This window comes from Sphaerodactylus townsendi, linkage group LG06 (genome assembly GCF_021028975.2).
Source record: "Sphaerodactylus townsendi isolate TG3544 linkage group LG06, MPM_Stown_v2.3, whole genome shotgun sequence".
In the NCBI taxonomy this organism is placed as follows: Eukaryota; Metazoa; Chordata; class Lepidosauria; order Squamata; family Sphaerodactylidae; genus Sphaerodactylus; species Sphaerodactylus townsendi.
Genome location: NC_059430.1, coordinates 106158720 through 106177157, shown reverse-complemented (window position 1 = coordinate 106177157; position 18438 = coordinate 106158720). Strand labels below are relative to the sequence as shown.

General features: G+C 40.1%; 1 protein-coding gene across 2 annotated transcripts in view; it reads left to right on the top strand.

Annotated features, from left to right (window-relative positions):
- Positions 1-15395, top strand: part of MPPED1 (metallophosphoesterase domain containing 1) — a 102823-nt gene extending 87428 nt beyond the window's left edge. For both annotated transcript variants that reach the window (XM_048501848.1, XM_048501849.1), the window contains 3 exons: positions 894-1009; positions 6677-6790; positions 13125-15395. In XM_048501848.1, coding sequence (XP_048357805.1) covers positions 894-1009; positions 6677-6790; positions 13125-13243 — 349 coding nt within the window. In that variant the 3' untranslated portion in view covers positions 13244-15395. The remainder of the gene's footprint in view (positions 1-893; positions 1010-6676; positions 6791-13124) is intronic.
- Positions 15396-18438: the final 3043 nt, after the last annotated feature.

Sequence of the window (18438 nt, the reverse complement as noted above, 5' to 3'; positions counted from 1 at the left end):
TACCATCCTAAGCATTTTCCTGATGGTTTTAAGATTGCACCCTCAATCTATTATTGGAGGAAGACCTTCCAAACCATACAGTAATTGCACCAATTGCTCCTGTGTTTTTCAGAAAATCTAGATCTGTGCCTGTGCCTTCATTTCCCAAGTACTGCTCATGCGTCCATAAGCAGTCCCAGGGAGAATATTTGTGCTTTATAAAATGAATTGAAATTGATAACCACTGATGGTTTTTATACTGTGCTACATTGTGACGCTGTTGTTATATATGCTATATTGTATTCTTTGTGTGGCATTGTTTTACACAAGTTTCCACAGTGCTGTTTTACACACACAAAAATCCTCAAATGGTTGATCATAGTTAACTCACCAAGGTCGTTTCTGCATGGTCAAAATATTCTGAGTTGAGCAAGAAAATATTCCTGTGCAGCCAAGAATTCTGCTCGGTTCCCGGTCTTAAAATGGGTCTGCCCCATGATATTTCCCTCATCCCGGGGTATTCAAAAACCACCATATTGGAGGTTCTTTTAAAAAACCTGGGGAGAGTCTGCTACCGTGCGAACACCAATCGGGAGCAGGACCAGTTTATTTTTCCCACCCAGCTGCCTGATCTCCCTGCCTGATGTTCATTCAAGCTGCCACTCAAAAACAACAGCCAATCAGAACACAGAACACCAGGCATGCTCAGATATGCTTCCAAAATAAATACAGAAGTCCCAGGTTCATGCGAAACAAGCTGGAGTATTTGCTCCTGGTCTTCACTGGATTCCTTCAAAAAAACGGGCAGCCATGCAGATTAAAAAAACGGTGGTATGCAGATATAATTTTGCCATGCAAAAACGACCCAAGATGTGTGTGTAGCACTGATGACCATCTTCCTCTTCTTTTGGCAGGCAACCTTGGTTTTATGGCTGGGGTTTCAATCTTCCACGAGGTCAAGCACTCTTAGAGAAATGGAATCTCATTCCAGATGGAATCGATATTCTTATAACTCATGGACCACCTCTTGGTAAGAAAATGCTGAAAACTAGTTGCCTGTTTCAGTTCATCATAATTTATCTGTGCGTCCTGTGGATAGAAAATGTCTTCTAGTCTCTGCTCTTTTAACAGTCTGTAGGATTAAAAAATGACGTGATTCTGAATGACATCAAATTATATTCTGACGCTGTGTCATAGCATAGTCATACAATCAGTTAACCCTTTAATTACTGACGTAATGCTAAGAATGAAAACAGGTCCAATATACTTTTCTGGCCCCCACTTTCCTGAGTGATGAGAAATTCCAGGGACAGCAGTACAAAGTGTAGTTTCCTTCTTGGGATAATGAGATTTCTTAGGAGTAGAGGAAGGGCATTTACTGTAACCCTAATCTTCGCACTCTACTTAAAGCTACATGAGGGCAGGTGGGGATTAAGGAAGGTACTATATACAGATGCATGCCTAAGACAATACATCCTGCAAAATTTTTGTTCTGCCTTTTCAGGTACCTGCTTGAGACAATTTACAAAATAAAAACAAGAAAACCAAATCATTATATTAATTAAAATACAGCATAAATACATTTATTGTCTTCGTTAGTGAGCTCAGGTGAACTGATCACTGTAGTTTCACCAGTTAGAGAATTGATCAGGCCAATCTCTCTCCCACCTTCAGATTTTTGTGCCACTGATGCTCAGTCTCCCTCAACAGTTTGTAATGGATGATCTGACCATGAACATGCTCACTGCTTGTGTTAGCAGTCATTTTGGAAGGAGGTCCTTTTTATTCCTTTTTATTCCTTTATTTTTCTATATGCCTTCACAGAAGCCACTTCACCTCACTTTCAGACTTCCATTTGCAATATGGAGATGATGGCTTGACTGGCCATCATTACAAGTTTGTTGAAAGGTTTCGGAAGTGATATAACCCTTGGGCTATCCTTGGGTAAGGTCTGGAAACTCCAGTTGGTCCAGAATGCATCAGTGAGGGTCCTGAGAGGGACCCCATGGTGGGCACACATCCAACCAGTGCTCCACCAGCTGAACTGGCTGTAGGTGGAGCACCAGATCAGTCACCTGTTGATTCCTGCCTCTGCCCACTGATGTTCACTTGGTGAGCAGGTGAAACTGGGCTGTCAGAATGGGGGAGAGAAATCTGCCTCCTCATACAATGATGTCACTTCTGGTACATTGTGGAAGTGTACCAGGGGGATGCTGTACCATTCTCTCCACTCTATGGAAACTATAGAGTTTTGGGGCAAGTGCTAGAGTGGCACTCCAGTTCCATGCTAATGCTTCTGTTTCCCTCCAGAAGTGATTCTATCACACAGGGATGCTGATCACCGTCCCCTATAACTACTTCACAATCTATGCCTAATAAAGGTTTATCTATCTAACTACTTCACAAAAGCTTCCACCAGTTACCAGGAAGGACCTGTCAACCCTAATTGTAATGATAACCATCCCAAGACTTTAGAGTCAGAGTATAAAAAATCTAAACAAATCTAATGCAGCATTCTTTGTTTTTTCCAAAGAAAACTTTTAGTCCTGATTTTTTTTTGAAAACCTTCATTTTTTTCTTTAAGTCTTTATCAGTAGCAGTCCGCTTGATTGGTGGTAACAAAGATTTATTCTTCCAGCCAGTTGCAGATTCATATTCAAATAAGCAAACTTAAAAAAAAATCTAAGGCAATCTCTAATTGTTAGCTAGCTGTAATCAATTATTCTTAGCTTGTGTAGTCAGGTGTACATAATAAGCTGCAAACATATGGGAAAGCTTCAGAAGGCTGATATTGCATACAAACAAAAACATGTCCAACATAAATAATGCTTAATTTAATGAAGAAGTTAATTTCATGGATTTTAGTTAGCAAAGTTTTTGAAGTGGAAATGCTTTTTGTCTTTGTGTACAGGACTTACTTGCAATTAACTCTTTCCAACCACTGGGATAGTAGAGCCCTCTGTTTCTTGTACGTCATTGGTTCCAAACCTTTTCTGTACAGAGACGCACAAGTTCAAATTTATTTGGCAAGGTGACCCCACTGATTTATTGTCAGATGAATTTTGAACCAAGGTTTTTGATGGCCGTCATTTTCATACATTTTAACTGCAAGAATGCCAACTTTGTAACCATTACTTCAGTTACCCAAGTAAAAATTTACTTACTGCACCTATTAAGAAATAGTTATTGTACTTATAGTTGGTCCAAGTTCTTCCACATGAATGTAAAAATACAACTGTCTGATTGCAAGTTATGAATAATCATAGGCTTATCTACTCAGAAGTAAGTCTCTATATTTAATAGAGCTTGCCCTCAGGTAAGTGGACAAAGGAGTGCCTTGTAAGATCCATTGAAGTATAGGATTTACTTCAGAGAAAACACTCAGAAGCAGATAGGGTGGGGGTTGGGTAGTTCCTCATCTGGGCATTTAGTGCCAGGATCTCAGCCGCCCCACCCCCTTAGTTTTTCTGTAAACGCAAGACTTGCTGAGGCTGGCATCTGGTCAGGTGGAGTTTGGGGGGGCGGAGTCAGTAATATAAAGCTTACGCTGCTCAGCCGCAGCTGTTCAGTTTGATACTGACTTCAGTGAGCCTTGGATCAAGCTTTAAACTGCAGGCTGAAAGCTAGACCTTGGTGAGCTGAGGGCCAACATTAAATGGCCCATGCTGCTCCCAAACTCCACATGGAGTTTGGAGGCAGGATGACCGTGGCCGACCCCACTCCCATCTCTAATTGGAGCTGGAGGGTAGGGCATCACTAACCTGCATTGAACTGTGCTCCTGCCCCAAATTCCATGTGAAGTTTGAGAGGGTTGCAATTGTGTGATGGGCACCATGTACCAGCCACCATTGTACATTTTTATGCCCCTGCAGGAAGGGTTTTTTCCCTGCTGTTACTTATTAAATCCATGTCATATCAGACTACAATATGTCAAATATGATTCTACTAAGATTCAAATCAGGGAACCCTGTGAGGCAGAGTCATATGCTGCAGAACTGCTCACAACCTGAGTTCGATCCCTTTGGAAGCCATTTTCAGGTATTTTGAGTTGACTCAGCCATTCCATCCTTCAAACTTGAGTATCAGTGAGTAACCAACTTGCTGAGAGTAAAGTGTAAAGTGTAAAGGACTGAGAGTAAAGTGTAAAGTGTAAAGGACTGTAGAAGGCAGTGGCAAGCTACCCCATGAATAAGGAATTTTAACAGGTACGTTGTAGTGTAGAGGCACCCCCTAGTGTCATCAGCAAGTGAGAGAGAGGATGTCTCACACATGCAAGCATTGGCCAACTGCCTGTGAACTAAGGGAAATTTTTCCTTTCAAAATCTCTAACTGATAGAACATCTTTGACGAGCAACTTTTTATTGTAAGAACAAAAATTTAATAACATGGAGAGGATGTTTGAGAGTTCACATTTCTCTTCCAGTTTCCCTACATATATTTTTTCTAAGAAGCCATCTAAATAGTCTTAAGCTGCTTTTCCAGTGCACTTGTCTGTTAGACAGGGCAGCTAAAATAACCTGTTGTCTTTCTGTTACGAAGTAAATGAAGAAAAGGCACCAGAGGCTTGTAAAGTTGAAACCAGAAATTGAAATATTTTATTTACAAGAACAAGTTTAAAAGGGATAAACTAGCTAAAGTTAAAAGAGTTAAAGCTAAAGTTTTAAAAGAGCTAAACTAGCAAAGGATTAAGAAGAATATAGGTTCTCCTTCTATATAGGTTAGACGAATATAGGTTCTCAGACAGTTGTATTCTTACATTCACGTGGAAGAACATGTATGTATGTACATGTATGTATGTACAAAGGAAGCTGGTTTTAGAGAGGCTACTATGTACAAGATTTTGTTTAGTAACTTTTTCAGTTGATTCAAATTACCAACAGGGTTAGGGTTAGGGTACCTTCCAGATGATACTGTCACTTTGACAGTAGACAAAATAAATCTGTTACTTCAATATGGTTTGGTGCAGAGTTCTGTTGGCTATTTAGCTCTTTTAAAAAAATCTTACTTTTTACCCCCAAATAAGCACTACACTAATAACACACGAGTTCTTTTGGACCACCCTCGTGACACACTAAGACCAAAATTCTCTTAGGAATGTCTTTCCTCTCAACGCATTACGATGCTTATTATTGTAGAAGGATGGCCACCCTGCTTCAGGAAGCTCCAATCCTCTCTAAATAACTCCCCTTCTCTGAGAAGCGTCACTTCTTTATATCTGAGGTCTATTCCACAAGGGCCAATAAATACAGTTGTAGGATGCTGAAAAACCCATTGGGAGGGAACTTTGCACAGATCCCGCCCCCAAGATGAGTCTGCCTGGTCTTATTTCCCCCAAACTGGGTTTTTAAAAAATCGCTAAAGTAGCAAGTCATTTAAATAATTCTGGGTTGCAGCCAGTCATGAGCAAATGGTCGGGCAAGAGGAGCTTTATTCATCTCCCTTTTCTTTTTCTTTTTTTATTTCGTGGCTTACATCTACGTAGCTACGCAGGTGCAGATGGTCGTATCGTGAGACATCAGCATAGCTGTGGGGGGTTCATTTGTGCATGCCTGTGTTGCTACACATTGGTGGGAAGTAAATTTAAAAAATAGATGTGTCTCCATGTAAAGGTAGAACAGAAACCCAGCTTGTTTCCGAGGGCTCCAATCGCTGCCTGCACACATGCATGTGAATGCGAGAACAGGAAAACAGGTTCCTTTATCCCGACTGCAACCCATTATACACTTGCTGTGTGGATGGGGCCTGAGTGGGGTTCTCCTCAGGCAAAAAAATAACCCAGCCATTAGTAATTAATCAATTCTATGTTCTATGTTTAACTCCAGGAACTCTGGTACAGATTCCTTTACTGAACTCTGCCCTTCCTGAGCTACCTCAGAGCTACCGTTCACTCTGGCTCTCACAAAAGAACTTTCTTTTTTTTCCAGAACTCCCTGTACTCAGGCTTCATAATGTTGTGCAGCTCTCACAACCAGTCATGCGGAGTTCTAAATGAACCCTTTGGGCTCTGAACATTCAATTGAAAGTATAAGCCTAAGTGATTGTATACGTTACGTAGTGCTTTTATTCTGAGGAGAAAAAAAATAACTATAATTTTTTGTGGAGACTATTTTATTCTTTTTTTTCTGCTCAGTATGTAAATTATTTTAATTAGTGTAAAAATATAGAGATTTAAATGGAAATAACTTTATTAACATCATACATAATACATCAACATAGATATGATTTGTTTTTATCAGTTATTCCTTCATTGGGTGCATGAGAAGTTGGTGAAGGCGCCAGGCTTTGAACATGATGGCTAATGCTACTCTGTCATCCCATCAACTTAAGTAGGACTGAGGTGGATATAGGATGGCTTATTAAACTACAGCTGGGATAATGAGATACACCCTTAAAATCATTAGCAAAAACTACTTAATTAGTGCTTATTTAGAATCCCTTGCACCTCAATTTACTGAGGGAGAGAGATTTTCCTTCAACAGCTGTTAGTGACAAGATTAACTCTAATCCTTTTTCTTTGCATAGTTTATTATTCTTTTATTCAATTATTCTTTTCTTCATATTAACCAATGAATATATGTCCTTTCAAAGATAATTCTGCAGGCATTCTCTTAAAAATTAAGAGGCTTTCCACTATGTGGATAAAATTCAAAGTATACATTTTTACAGTTAATTTCTTTTCTTTTTCTTTATTGTGAAGGTTTCCTAGATTGGGTTCCCAAGAAAATGCAAAGAGTGGGGTGCGTTGAGCTGCTGAATACAGTCCAGAGGCGAATACAACCCCGTCTTCATGTTTTTGGACACATCCACGAAGGTCAGAAATCTTATTTGTGTACGAAATCCCAGGCTAGGCAATAATTAGTTTGGCCAGTGTTTTTCAAGGGTGCCCTGTTAAAATCAGGCACTTAGAATGGTGACTCTGTAGTGCAGACTACAGCTGTCAACTGATTTAAGTTTTTTTAATCACCTTCTTGACTCAGGCAGTGTAATCCTAAAATCCTTCCCCATCCCCTCCCCCCCACCCCCCCGCCCGCTGGCATGGCAGCAAACAGCAGATCCTAGTAGTATTACAGAGAGTGGAAGATCAAGGAGCCGAGAGTGCCGTAGCTGCACTGGGGTTCATAGTGACAGTGTTCACACCCACCAATCATGATGAATCCTGCCAATGATGTCCCCAAGTCAGTCAGGTGAAGAAGCAGCCACCCAAAGGATTGTGATTCTAGCATCCCCCTGTGCTCATCCGCCAGCCCTAGATTAACCGTTAAGCAAAACAAGCTCGTGTTTAGGGTCTCAAGTAAAGAGGGCCCCACAGAGGTTTCTTTCTCCTTATCTCTGCTAAGCATTGAAGCAGATTTGTTATGTCAGATTAGTTTTGAGGATATGATCAAAGACTTTGCCATTAAAAAATGCAGGAGAAAACTTTTTGTAGTATAAATTACATTATACATTACCGCAAATGTTATTTTGCATCTTCGATTTGTGCAAGTTAAAATGGTATGTATCTTCAAGGGAAGATTGTAATGGAATAATAGATGGTTTTTTGATACAAATAATGATATTTATTCTCATATATATATATATATATATATATATATATATATATATATATATATATATATATATATACGATATATATATATATATATATATATATATATATATATATATATATATATATATATATATTGGATTTATATGTTTGTATATTTGGATTAGGCCTGATGCAGTAATGGTTGCCACTGTTACTGGGTACCCATGTACAAAACAAGCAATCTTTTCAGTGTTTAGAGTGTCTAAAGGTCTTAATCCAGCCCTGCCGTCCACCCAAAGAACAATGGAAAGAACAAAGGCCAAACAGCCTTTGTTCTGCTGTGTGATGGGCACTTTTGCACATGCAGAATAATGCACTTTCAGTCCACTTTCACAATTGTTTGCAAGTGGGTTTTGCTATTTTGCACAGTAAAGTCCAGCTGCAAACTACAGTGAAAGTGGATTGAAAGTGCATTATTCTGCATGTGCGAAAGTGCCCTATACTGGGGGATGCCCAGAGAAAGCCTGTGGAGTTTGCACAGAGGGTGGCTTCAATTCCCCTCTTAACAAATGCATACCTTTTTTTTTTTTGACAGGTGGATACACAGGAAAGGAAGCATGATTACCCAGTTGCTACTGCTTTCACTTAACAGAGGAAACTCCAGGGCCCCTCATACATAAGTGTTCAGATACAGGTGGCATAATATTCTGAAAAGTAGCCTTTTTTGACAGATAAATAGAGTGGGGGTAGGCACAGACAGGAGTGAGGGGTTTTGAATCCTCTCAAGAGGAAACCAGGCAATAGGGAAAACATGAGCTTTTGGCCACCAACAAGCAATCTGAAGCAACTGAGAAGGAAGAGAATACCTGACAGATGGTGCAGCATTTCTCCTACCTCAGAGTAACAGTGTTCATATCATAGAGCGTTTGAAATTTTCCACTAGCCCTGCTGTCAAAATCAGTCATCTAGATTAAAATAGGAATGAGTGTATAAAAACTCATAGTAGTGTGGAATAGCACAGGATTAGTATACTTGAGATCTAGGAATTTCCTGAGTGTTTGACCAGGCGTTCCTAACAGGGGAGTTTTGCATGTGATTGGGATAAAAAACAAAGGGGCTGTGGTGGGAAACTATACTCACAAACATATCAAAACCCACTCAATTCAAACAGATCAGCAGTTATTACCATGGCTTAGAAATGCCAAAGGGAACAGCAAATGGTGGTGGCGACAATGCCATCTCGTTGCAGCCAAGTTATGGCAACCTCATTATGTTTTCAAGCACAGAGATGAATAGAGAGGGTTTGCCATTTTCTGCCTCACCATATTGACCCTGTACTAACCAGGGCCAGTTCTGTACAGCTTCTGAGATCTGATGTGGTCAGGCTAGCCTGGGCCATCCAGGTAAGGGGCAGCTAATGGTAAGATTTAAAAACAGCAACAACCCAGCATTGATTTGCCAGCATGCTATATGCTTGATGACTGATATAACTCTGTGTTTTGGCTGTCGAGAAGAACGGTACGCAGCAGTTTCTAAGGAGATGGAAAAACACTGCTTCAGCTGTGTGACGAAGCACAGGCATGAATGTCAATTGTGCTGTGTTGGGAAGTAGTACAGTATGTCTCGAACAGTCGCCAACTAGTTGTGCTCAGCTGAACTGATCGAGTCTTGGCTGTTTGATCATCACTGGCATGGTCTGAACCAGCTGATGTTCATGCATCTTTCCTTGCTAACAGGGGAGTTTCATGTGGGAGTCAGCAAAGACATTTGTGCTGTAGAAAGAGAGAGCACCAGATGTCCTAGTCCAACGTCTTCTAGATTAACTGCTTACCAGACCTGTTTATAATTTATACATCAACATGCAGTTCCATCCTAAACAGTTATACCCTTCTAAGACCATTGCTAACTCTGCTTTGGATAGCAATATTCCAAAATATTACAGGCCTGAGTTGGAGCCAAAATATCTCCTTTCTGAGAGAGTTTGGATTTATACCCCACCTTTCTCTCCTGTGAGAAGCCTCAAGGTATCTTACAAGCTCCTTTCCTTTCCTCTCCCCACAACAGACACCTTGTGAGGTAGGTGAGGCTGAGAGAGTTCCGAAGAACTATGGCTAGCCCAAGGTCACCCAGAAGGAATGTAGCAGTGCGGAAACACATCTGGTTCACCAGATAAGCCTCCGCCACTCAGGTGGAGGAGTGGGGAATCAAACCTGGTTCTCCAGATTAGAATCCACGTGCTCTTCACCACTACACCACTGAAAAATTGCAACTAAAATTATGGTTACCTTAACCATATTAATGAATAAAAGCCTATGATTTTTCCTCATGAAGCATTTTGTGTAGTCAAGTAATTAGAATACTGGAGTAAACTTACAGTTACATTGTTGGAAGTGGGTTACTCTGTTTATACTTAGTGTAACATACTGTTAACTGGCACCATTTTAGAAGCATTTGTAGTTGTTTAACATTGCGCTAAATTTGAGCGTACGAAGCAGCAACCCTAGGACCCCTTGTTTCCCCTGAGCTTTTTCAAGTACATGAACCCCAACAGGATGGACAATCACTTGAAGTTTGGCTTGGTGCACCAGATGGTACTAGCAACCTTATAACCTATTTTGACTAGATCAGGGGTCTGCAACCTGCGGCTCTCCAGATGTCCATGGACTACAAATCCCATCAGCCCCTGCCAGCATGGCCAATTGTAGACCTCCAACATACATAGACCTCCAACATATGGACCTTCAACATATATATGGATAGAAGAATCAGGCACTTTCCCACAATGCCAAGAAAGATTGTCTGTAGTTCTGAATATTTTAAAAACCTACTAGGATTTAACACAATCCATAGAATAACTTTTTAAAAGTTTTTTTATAGATATCAACAGAATAGAAAGGAAAAAAATTTAAAAATCATATTGAAAAAACAATTACAATTGCATCAAAAGTTAAAGAAAAAAGCATATACATGATCGTTGTTAGTAGTAGTGTAATGATGAGCATTAAGGAGTGATTCTCATAATAATCATTACACAAATCATAATATGCCCTACTGAGTATTTGATAAACCTGATAAAGATGTTAAACAATATTATAAGATGAATCATAATGACATAGAATTAATTTTTAAAAAGGCTTGTGGTGTTGCTTACTATTTTAAATTTCTGAAAATACCTCCCAATTTGAAAATAAAATTCTCATCATTATTATTTTCCAAAGTATATTTAAGTGTTTTCCCTCCCCTCTGGCACCTTTTCAATATGATATAACATGTGGAACAATAATTTTCATATCTGTCCTTTTCTCCTCCCAATTTTTAGGAATAATGTGTGCTTTCCATTGATCTTGAAATGGTTTAATAAGTCTTTTGTTCAAATAGTTTGTCAGTTTTGGCATTACTGTATATTCAGCCAGTTTGTTTTCCCAATCCTCTTGGCGTGAACACTCTTCTGGTATTTCCAGAGGGGTTTTTTTCAGCTCAGCAGAAAAAACTGGCTATCCACTGCCTCTTAAGCTGAAGCTGTCTTTAGAGGCAGCAGAGCAGCCAGTAGAGCTGTGTGAAGGGATAAGCAGAGGTGGAATCCAACCAGTTCTCACCACTGCTCTAGGGTCGAATTCCCACTACCATCTTAGCCAGGTTTCAGAACACAAACTAACCAGGTTTGAGGGACGACCTCCCCGGTCGAATCCCCACTACCGTCTTAGCCAGGTTTCAGAACACAAACAACCTCAAACCATTATAGAAGTGGTTACTAATTTTTTTCTGAGTGCCGAGAAGGGATAACTAAAGCAACCTCCCTGCCCAATAGGGACTGGAGGTGTATGTGTGCGGCGGCGCCACTGTTTGAATCCCACCACCATCGGAACCTGTTATTAAAATTTTGGGATCCCACCACTGGGGATAAGGTCACCGGATCCCTACACGCAGCCCTTCCTCTCTGCCTTTAAACCCCAAGCAGGCATCAGAGGTGGCAGGACAGCCAGCAGAGCTGTGGGTAGAGGTTGGCTGAGCTGATCCCTGCATTCAGTTTTGCAGCTGGAAGTTTTTTGGGTTTGCCTTTAAAAGGGTTTGCCTGAAAATTTGCAAAAAAGCAGCCGGGGGTTCCAACTGAGCTCTTTTGAACATTTCTGGGTTTTTTAAAGCCAGACTCAAAAAATTCCCCATCCAAATGGTGTAGACCTCAAATTTCAGCACATATTTCTTTCCAAATTCTTTTGTCCTTTTGCACGTCCACCATGTATGATAAAAAGTACTGTCCTCTTTCTTACATTGCCAGCATTTCCCTTTATAGTTCTTAGCCATCTTCTCAATATCCTTTGGAGCAAAAACATTTTGCAACAATTTTCTCTTAATGTTTGCATGGCTGTAAATTTTATATCTTTTGTTCGTAAGGTTTCGGAGAGAGATTTCTTCCTTTAAATTTTGCATTCATCTAAGCATACATGTTTTAACTTGTTCTGTTTCTGTGTCGAACTGAAGTAACAGCTTATAAATTCATCCTAATAAATGGCCTTTTTGCTGTGGTATCATCCTTTGAAATTTAATCAACTCCTTTATTATACATCTTGCTGTGTAGATGTTCTTTTTTAATCTTGAGACTAATTGAAAATATACTGGTAGTAGTAGTAATTGTACTTTTTGCCTTCATGCTTCATCTTTTGCCAAGACTTGATATCTTCTTGAGAATTTATTCTGTCTCCATATGTTCTACAAAGCCAGTCTGATCTATATGAATTAGTTTTATTGTACACTTTCTTTGTCTCTCTGACATTGTTAAGGTTAAAAAGTTTATAGTCCACATTCAATAATGACATAAGTCTGTAAGATTGTGGTAATATTGGATCATTATTTTCTTTATGTATCAGTGTTACATAATCTTCTGGCAATTTAGGGCACTATTTTCTTTTTGCTTATTTCATTCAGGCCTTTTCACAATGGTAATAATAAATTTAGTTCATTGTCAAAGGCTTTCATGACTGAAATCAACTGGCTCTTGTGGTAGAGAACTGGGGAAGTAAATGGCAAACCACTCCATAAACATAGTCTGCCTAGTAAACGTCATGATGTCACGTCACCCTGGGGGTGCTTGCATAGGGGACTATCTTTCCCTAATAAAGTTATAATATAACAAAATGTTTCAGCTTCTTTTTATAACCGGAGGGGGACTGTGAATTATACCATTATGTGTAGTATGTGCATCGTGTTGCTAAGTGTATTTTCATACTCTCACTGTTTCTTTTTAATACCATTTTCTGCCATGTTTAATCGTATCATGTTTAATACTTTATGCCTTTTTCCAGATTACTCTTTATGCTTTTTTCCAGATTACTATAATCCTATGCTGATTGTATTGACTTTGCACTGTGTAACTTGCCTTTAGTGTCAGTGAGAAAGGTGGATTAAAAATAAATAGGAAAAGATTGCCCAATGGCACTGGAGCTCTTTTCCAGCTGAACTAATAGGCCAAAATGACTGCATGAACAGGGCCTCAAATTTTCTGTACTTTTTTTGTCTAAAAAAATATCCCTAGCTATTCACTGTTTTTGAATGCTCAAATTTCTGTCTTGCAGCGTTAGAAATAAATTATTATTAACAGCTATAATTTTTGTGTGTTTAGGATACGGAGTTATGGCCGATGGAACTACAACGTATGTTAACGCATCTGTGTGCACAGTGAATTATCAGCCACTCAATCCTCCTATAGTTATTGATTTGCCTACTCCAAGGAACACTTGATTGTTTCATGACATAGATCTTGAGTCTGCAGCACATTTGTAGCTTTGTGCCACTAGCAAAGCATATGAGAAATTACACAAATACCTTTTTATGGACAATCTGGAGAAGTGCGAATGGATGGAGGGCAAAAGCAATTTGGGATGATGGTCTTCTAGAAGTGCTTTAAAGAATCCAGCATTTTACATTTTAAAAGAACTTTTTTAGTACAATCTTCATTATACAGAGAGACATCAGTACTTTTTGTATGTATTATATATCAAATTAAGCTTACTAAAAGGAAATTGATTCCTCAACGAAAGGATTTGTTATGAATGTTTACAGTTTTAATGTGTTAAATACAGACATTTATTTCTTCAAATCTGTCTTGAATGAACATGCTGGGGGGGCAGGGGGTTATTGTATTACATTTTTTAAAATGATCACAGCAGGTATAACATGGTATACTCTTGTGTTTAAAAGGTTATTTTGCATTCTTTCCAAATGTACAATCTTCCAGTCTCTTAAAATTAGGGCATTTAAAACTTTTGTCTTGTTTTATCTGGCACAAAATCTAAAGTGGTATGAGCAGATTGTTCAAGTGTTGTAAATATCAGAAAATTCAAAAAGGGAGAGAGGTGGCTCAAAATTAGAGGTAAACTCAGGACTTCAAAATTTGCTCCTTTCTCCACAAAACAAAACAAACCAAGCAAAGTAATTTTATTGCTGTAAATCCACTTTCAGTTTGAGGATAATCTTTGTATCAATGTTCAGAAGCTCCAGTAAAATAGGTCTCAGTCGCCCACGATAATGCTCCATTTTGATTGTTTGTGGACAGGAACACTAGAATCAAGTGAAATCCGCAACTGCTCTGATCTAATTGAAAGGTACTGGAGTATGATGTTGGCACTACTCTTGATAGAAAAAAAATCCACTTTCTAGCCCATCAGATACAGCACTTTGTCAAATCATGCATTGATATTCACTTTAAAGTGCCAACAGAGTATGAAAGAACTCTAAGCAGCTGTTCTGTTCAATAAAGGATACTGTCTGAAGAATATATTAGACTAGCAAGATCTCTTTTTGAGTAAAACAGTCTTTGCACATAAAAGGAAGAGCTCCCAGGCCAAGTCAGAATTTACCAGAGCAAATTTTATGCACGCATCCACAATGTGCAAATACATATTTCCAAAGTGAGGAGCAGTCCACAAGAGCACTCTGTTGGAAACATAAATATGCATTTTGACAATAGTATCTGCCTGTTTTTATTGTGTTTTTGCACACATAACTTCAGAAGTATGGGGCTCAGAGTAAAATCTAAGAGGTGTAAAGAATTATAGACTTGTTCCATGTTGTTAAACTGGTAATCTCAGGATAAACACACACAATTCAATAATTTGTTGCCAGCCCTGAAACAAGGAACATAAAACCAGCCTTATCGTTTTTATGACAACTCTATATCATTCGTGGTCCACATATGTCTTTGCACAATCAGGTATGTATATTTATGACTGTATACAGAAGGGTTAGTGTGAAACAGGCTGTCTGTGCTGGAAGGTGGCATGAACCGCTAATCACAGCTGCAGGGGAAAGTGTAAATACTCAACTAGAGGCAGCTGCCACCTTCCCTCACATACCCCCTGGCATTTCTGCAGGTGGTCAGGCAATCAGGTGGAGAAATTTGACATTGTGAACTGTCTTATTGTGGCTAATTTTAAAAGGCAGGTGAGATTAGGTTTTGTAGTGAACTCCCCCCCCCCACCCCAAAATTGCTACTTCAAATGGCTAAACGTTGTTAGCATAGCACTTAAGAAACATTTTTTAAAAGGAGACAGCATTTTCTGTCACAAGAGGCCTTTTTCTTTGCCTCAGAATTTTCTGTCACAAGAGGCCTTTTTCTTTGCCTCAGAATTTTCTGTCACAAGAGGCCTTTTTCTTTGCCTCAACAAATTTTCTCTGCTGTTCAGGAAGTATTCTCTAAATATTTTTCCCCCTGAGGTACCTTCTTCAAGATACAGTGCTTTTATCTGACAATGGTATGAAAGCAGTTGTTACCTTTAAAAGGGTAACAACAATTAAGAAGCAGCTGAGGTTATGAAAGTTGAATAATTTTGGCACTAATGGATGTTGTAATTCTGTCAAGCATGTTAGACAAATAAAAATATTTTAAAATCTTGTTTTATTGTGTGATTTTTGATGGGAAACAAGCCAGAATTATATTTTTTATAAATATCTGACTGAGCAATTCTTTTTCACAGTCTCTGTACATCACACTGGTTGGAACTCAAGCAGGCCCGGGGTGTAATTCAGAACTTTCAAGAACTAGAAAAACAATTTATGTGCTAGTTCTGCCCATCCAGGCATCCTGAATGCTTGCAAATGCTCCTCCTCCCACCCAATAGTGAGAGTTTCTGGAGACCCATTCTTTAATTAATTTAATTAATTAATTATTTTCCAGTGCAGTCATCTGTATCTTTGAATCCACTTAGTGCAGCATACTGTGACTGCACACTTGGACTGAGGGATCCCTCGAAGTTCCATCTTGCCTCCTATGCTCTTTAACATCTACATGAAAACACTGGGTGAGGTCATCTGGAAGTATGGGCTGGGTTGTCACCAATATGTGGATGACACTGAGCTCTAACTCACACTTCCAGCTGATCCCATGGAGGCTGTAGAAACTCCTACAAGTACCTGTTTGCAAGGGTTGCATTTTAAGTTAGAACAGCACCACCAGTTGGATTACTGCCAGCAAGACATAATCATTATCACCCTAAAAGGGAACAGCTGGTGCTGATACAGGAAAGGGTAGATAAGCACAGGGGAGGAAGGGAAAAGGCAGACAGCTCTTTTGTCCTTTGTGCAAGAAGGGTGGTAGTTAAGGCATATAGCCATTGTTTTAGTCAGTACTGAAATGGTTTCTAACCAGTAGTGCAACTACCAGCAAGATTGTTTTTTACTGTTCCTGTTTTTAACTGCTGTGAATAAAAATGGTCAGACTGTGACATTGCCAGCAGTTGGATTTGTTTTGCTTTCTTCCTCCTCCCTGAAAGTGAAAGTGTTTCACGGAGAAGGCTGCTTTGGGATAGGAGAGAGAGAGGGTGTTTCCCAACTCTCCATGATCCCCCCATGCTCTCAGCATGCGGCCCGGGCATCCCTGGCGCGCTGAGAGCATGGCGCGCGCCCTGGCGTCCCCACGACCCCACGCTCTGCACGGGGTCATCAAAAGGCGCCGTTTTCTCCAGCGCCAGGGATGCCGTGCGCTGAGGGGGTGCGACAGTGGCAGAGTCGGGGCGGCTGCGCTGTTGCCGCCCCTGTCGTGGGGAGTGCCTGGGGATCCCGCGCTACTTGAGGAGAGTAGCATGGGGCTTAAGGTAAGTGGGGAAAGGCCCAGAGAGAGAAAGCCTTCTAGAGAAGCTTGTGGGCTGTTCGCTGTCTGGTTTGCAAGACTGCACGAACACCAGAATAGAGGGCTTGGCTCGTACAGTACCTGGAGGCAGTTTTGGAGTGCATGCAAGCTAATAAACTGAAGCTAAATCCTGACAAGATGGAAGTGCTAGTGATGAGGATTTACAATATCAAAAAGTTTGGATAGGGTCAGGGGCGTACCTAGGCAAACTGGAGCCCTGGGCAAAACCTGAGTTTGATGCCCCCCCCCCCCCACAGGTGGCCAACCTCTCCCATGGTAACCAAACAATGATTTTTTCCACCAGGTTGTTTCAAAGTCACCATCACATTATAGAACATGCCCCAACTCACAAATCTGAACACAGCAGAAATATTTTTTGAAAACATTTTCAAAATGCTTTCGAAATGTTTTATTACTTTCAATGAAAACATTGTATGGTGTTGTAACCAATCCACTGTGGAAAACAGCATCACTTTCAATGTTATTTAAACAGGAAACCCCAGATTCTCCCTTTAAGGTGGATTTAAAAGGAGAATCTGGGCTCCCCCCTAGTTTAAACAAGTGATGCTGGAATCCACCCCCAAACAGCATTATTTTCAATGGTGTTTAAACTAGGGAGCCAAGAACTTCCTCCTTTTGAATCCAATCTTAAAAGCGTAGTGAAATCTTGGGTCCATCAGTCAGTTAAGGCACAACATTGAAAGTGATGCTCTTTTTGGGGTGGATTCTCCCCCACCCTGAAACAGCATCACTTTCAAAATGTTTCTAACCCGGGGACCCTGACGATTCTCCCCTCTTTAAATCTATGCCAAGGGGATGGGATTTTAATAATAAATAATAATAACCTTTATTAGGCATTGAGAGAATAAAAAGAAAGAAAGAAAAAACAAGCATTGCGCAGGAAGGGGGTGGATTTTTTAAAAGGAGAATGCCGAGGGAAATGAAAAGGGGTGACTGCTGTCGGGGGGTGCAATTATTAAGATAGCAGCACCAAAATTTCAGAGTATCTTTGTGAAACCCTACTGATGATACCACCCAGGTTTGGTGAAGTTTGGTTCAGGGGGTCCAACGTTATGGACCCCTCAAAAGAGTGTAGCCCCTCATCTCCTATTAGCTCCCATTGGAAACAATGGAGGATGGGGGGCACTCCCTTTGGGAGTCCATAACTTTGGACTCCCTAGACCAAACCTCACCAAACCTGGGTGATATCATCAGGAGAGTCTTCTGAAGAATCCCTGAAATTTTGGTGCTGCTAGCCTAAAAACTGCGCCCCCTGCAGGCCACAAATGTAAAAAACACTGAAAATACAAAAAAAATCCCACAAACGAACCTATGCCCCCCCACAAGGCTGCGCCCAGGGCAACTGCCCACTTTGCCCAATGGGAGGAACGCCTCTGGATAGGGTTGCACTCCCCTTGAAGGAACAGGTCTATCATCTGGGGATGCTGGATAAGCAGGTGGTAACTTTGAAGTTTCTGAAACTATATATATAATCTGTAAAGAAACAGTATATCCATATTTCAGTCAATGTTAATTTGCATAAAGCTTAACTTACACAAAGATAGTATAAAGTTGACCTTAAACATCCACAGTTTACTTTCCCTTCCCAGAAAAAGAATCCCGTTTATTGGTGTAAAAATCTCTTTTTTTTGCCCCACAGTAAATCTAGTATGGACAAGGAGGTTAACTCTGGGTTTTGGCCAAGGAAAGACGAAGGGAATGCCTGAGAAATTCCATCACAATTTACCTCAGAGGTGAGTACCGATAAATTGTCAAAACGAAAAGACAAAAGGGCATATCATATGGGTGA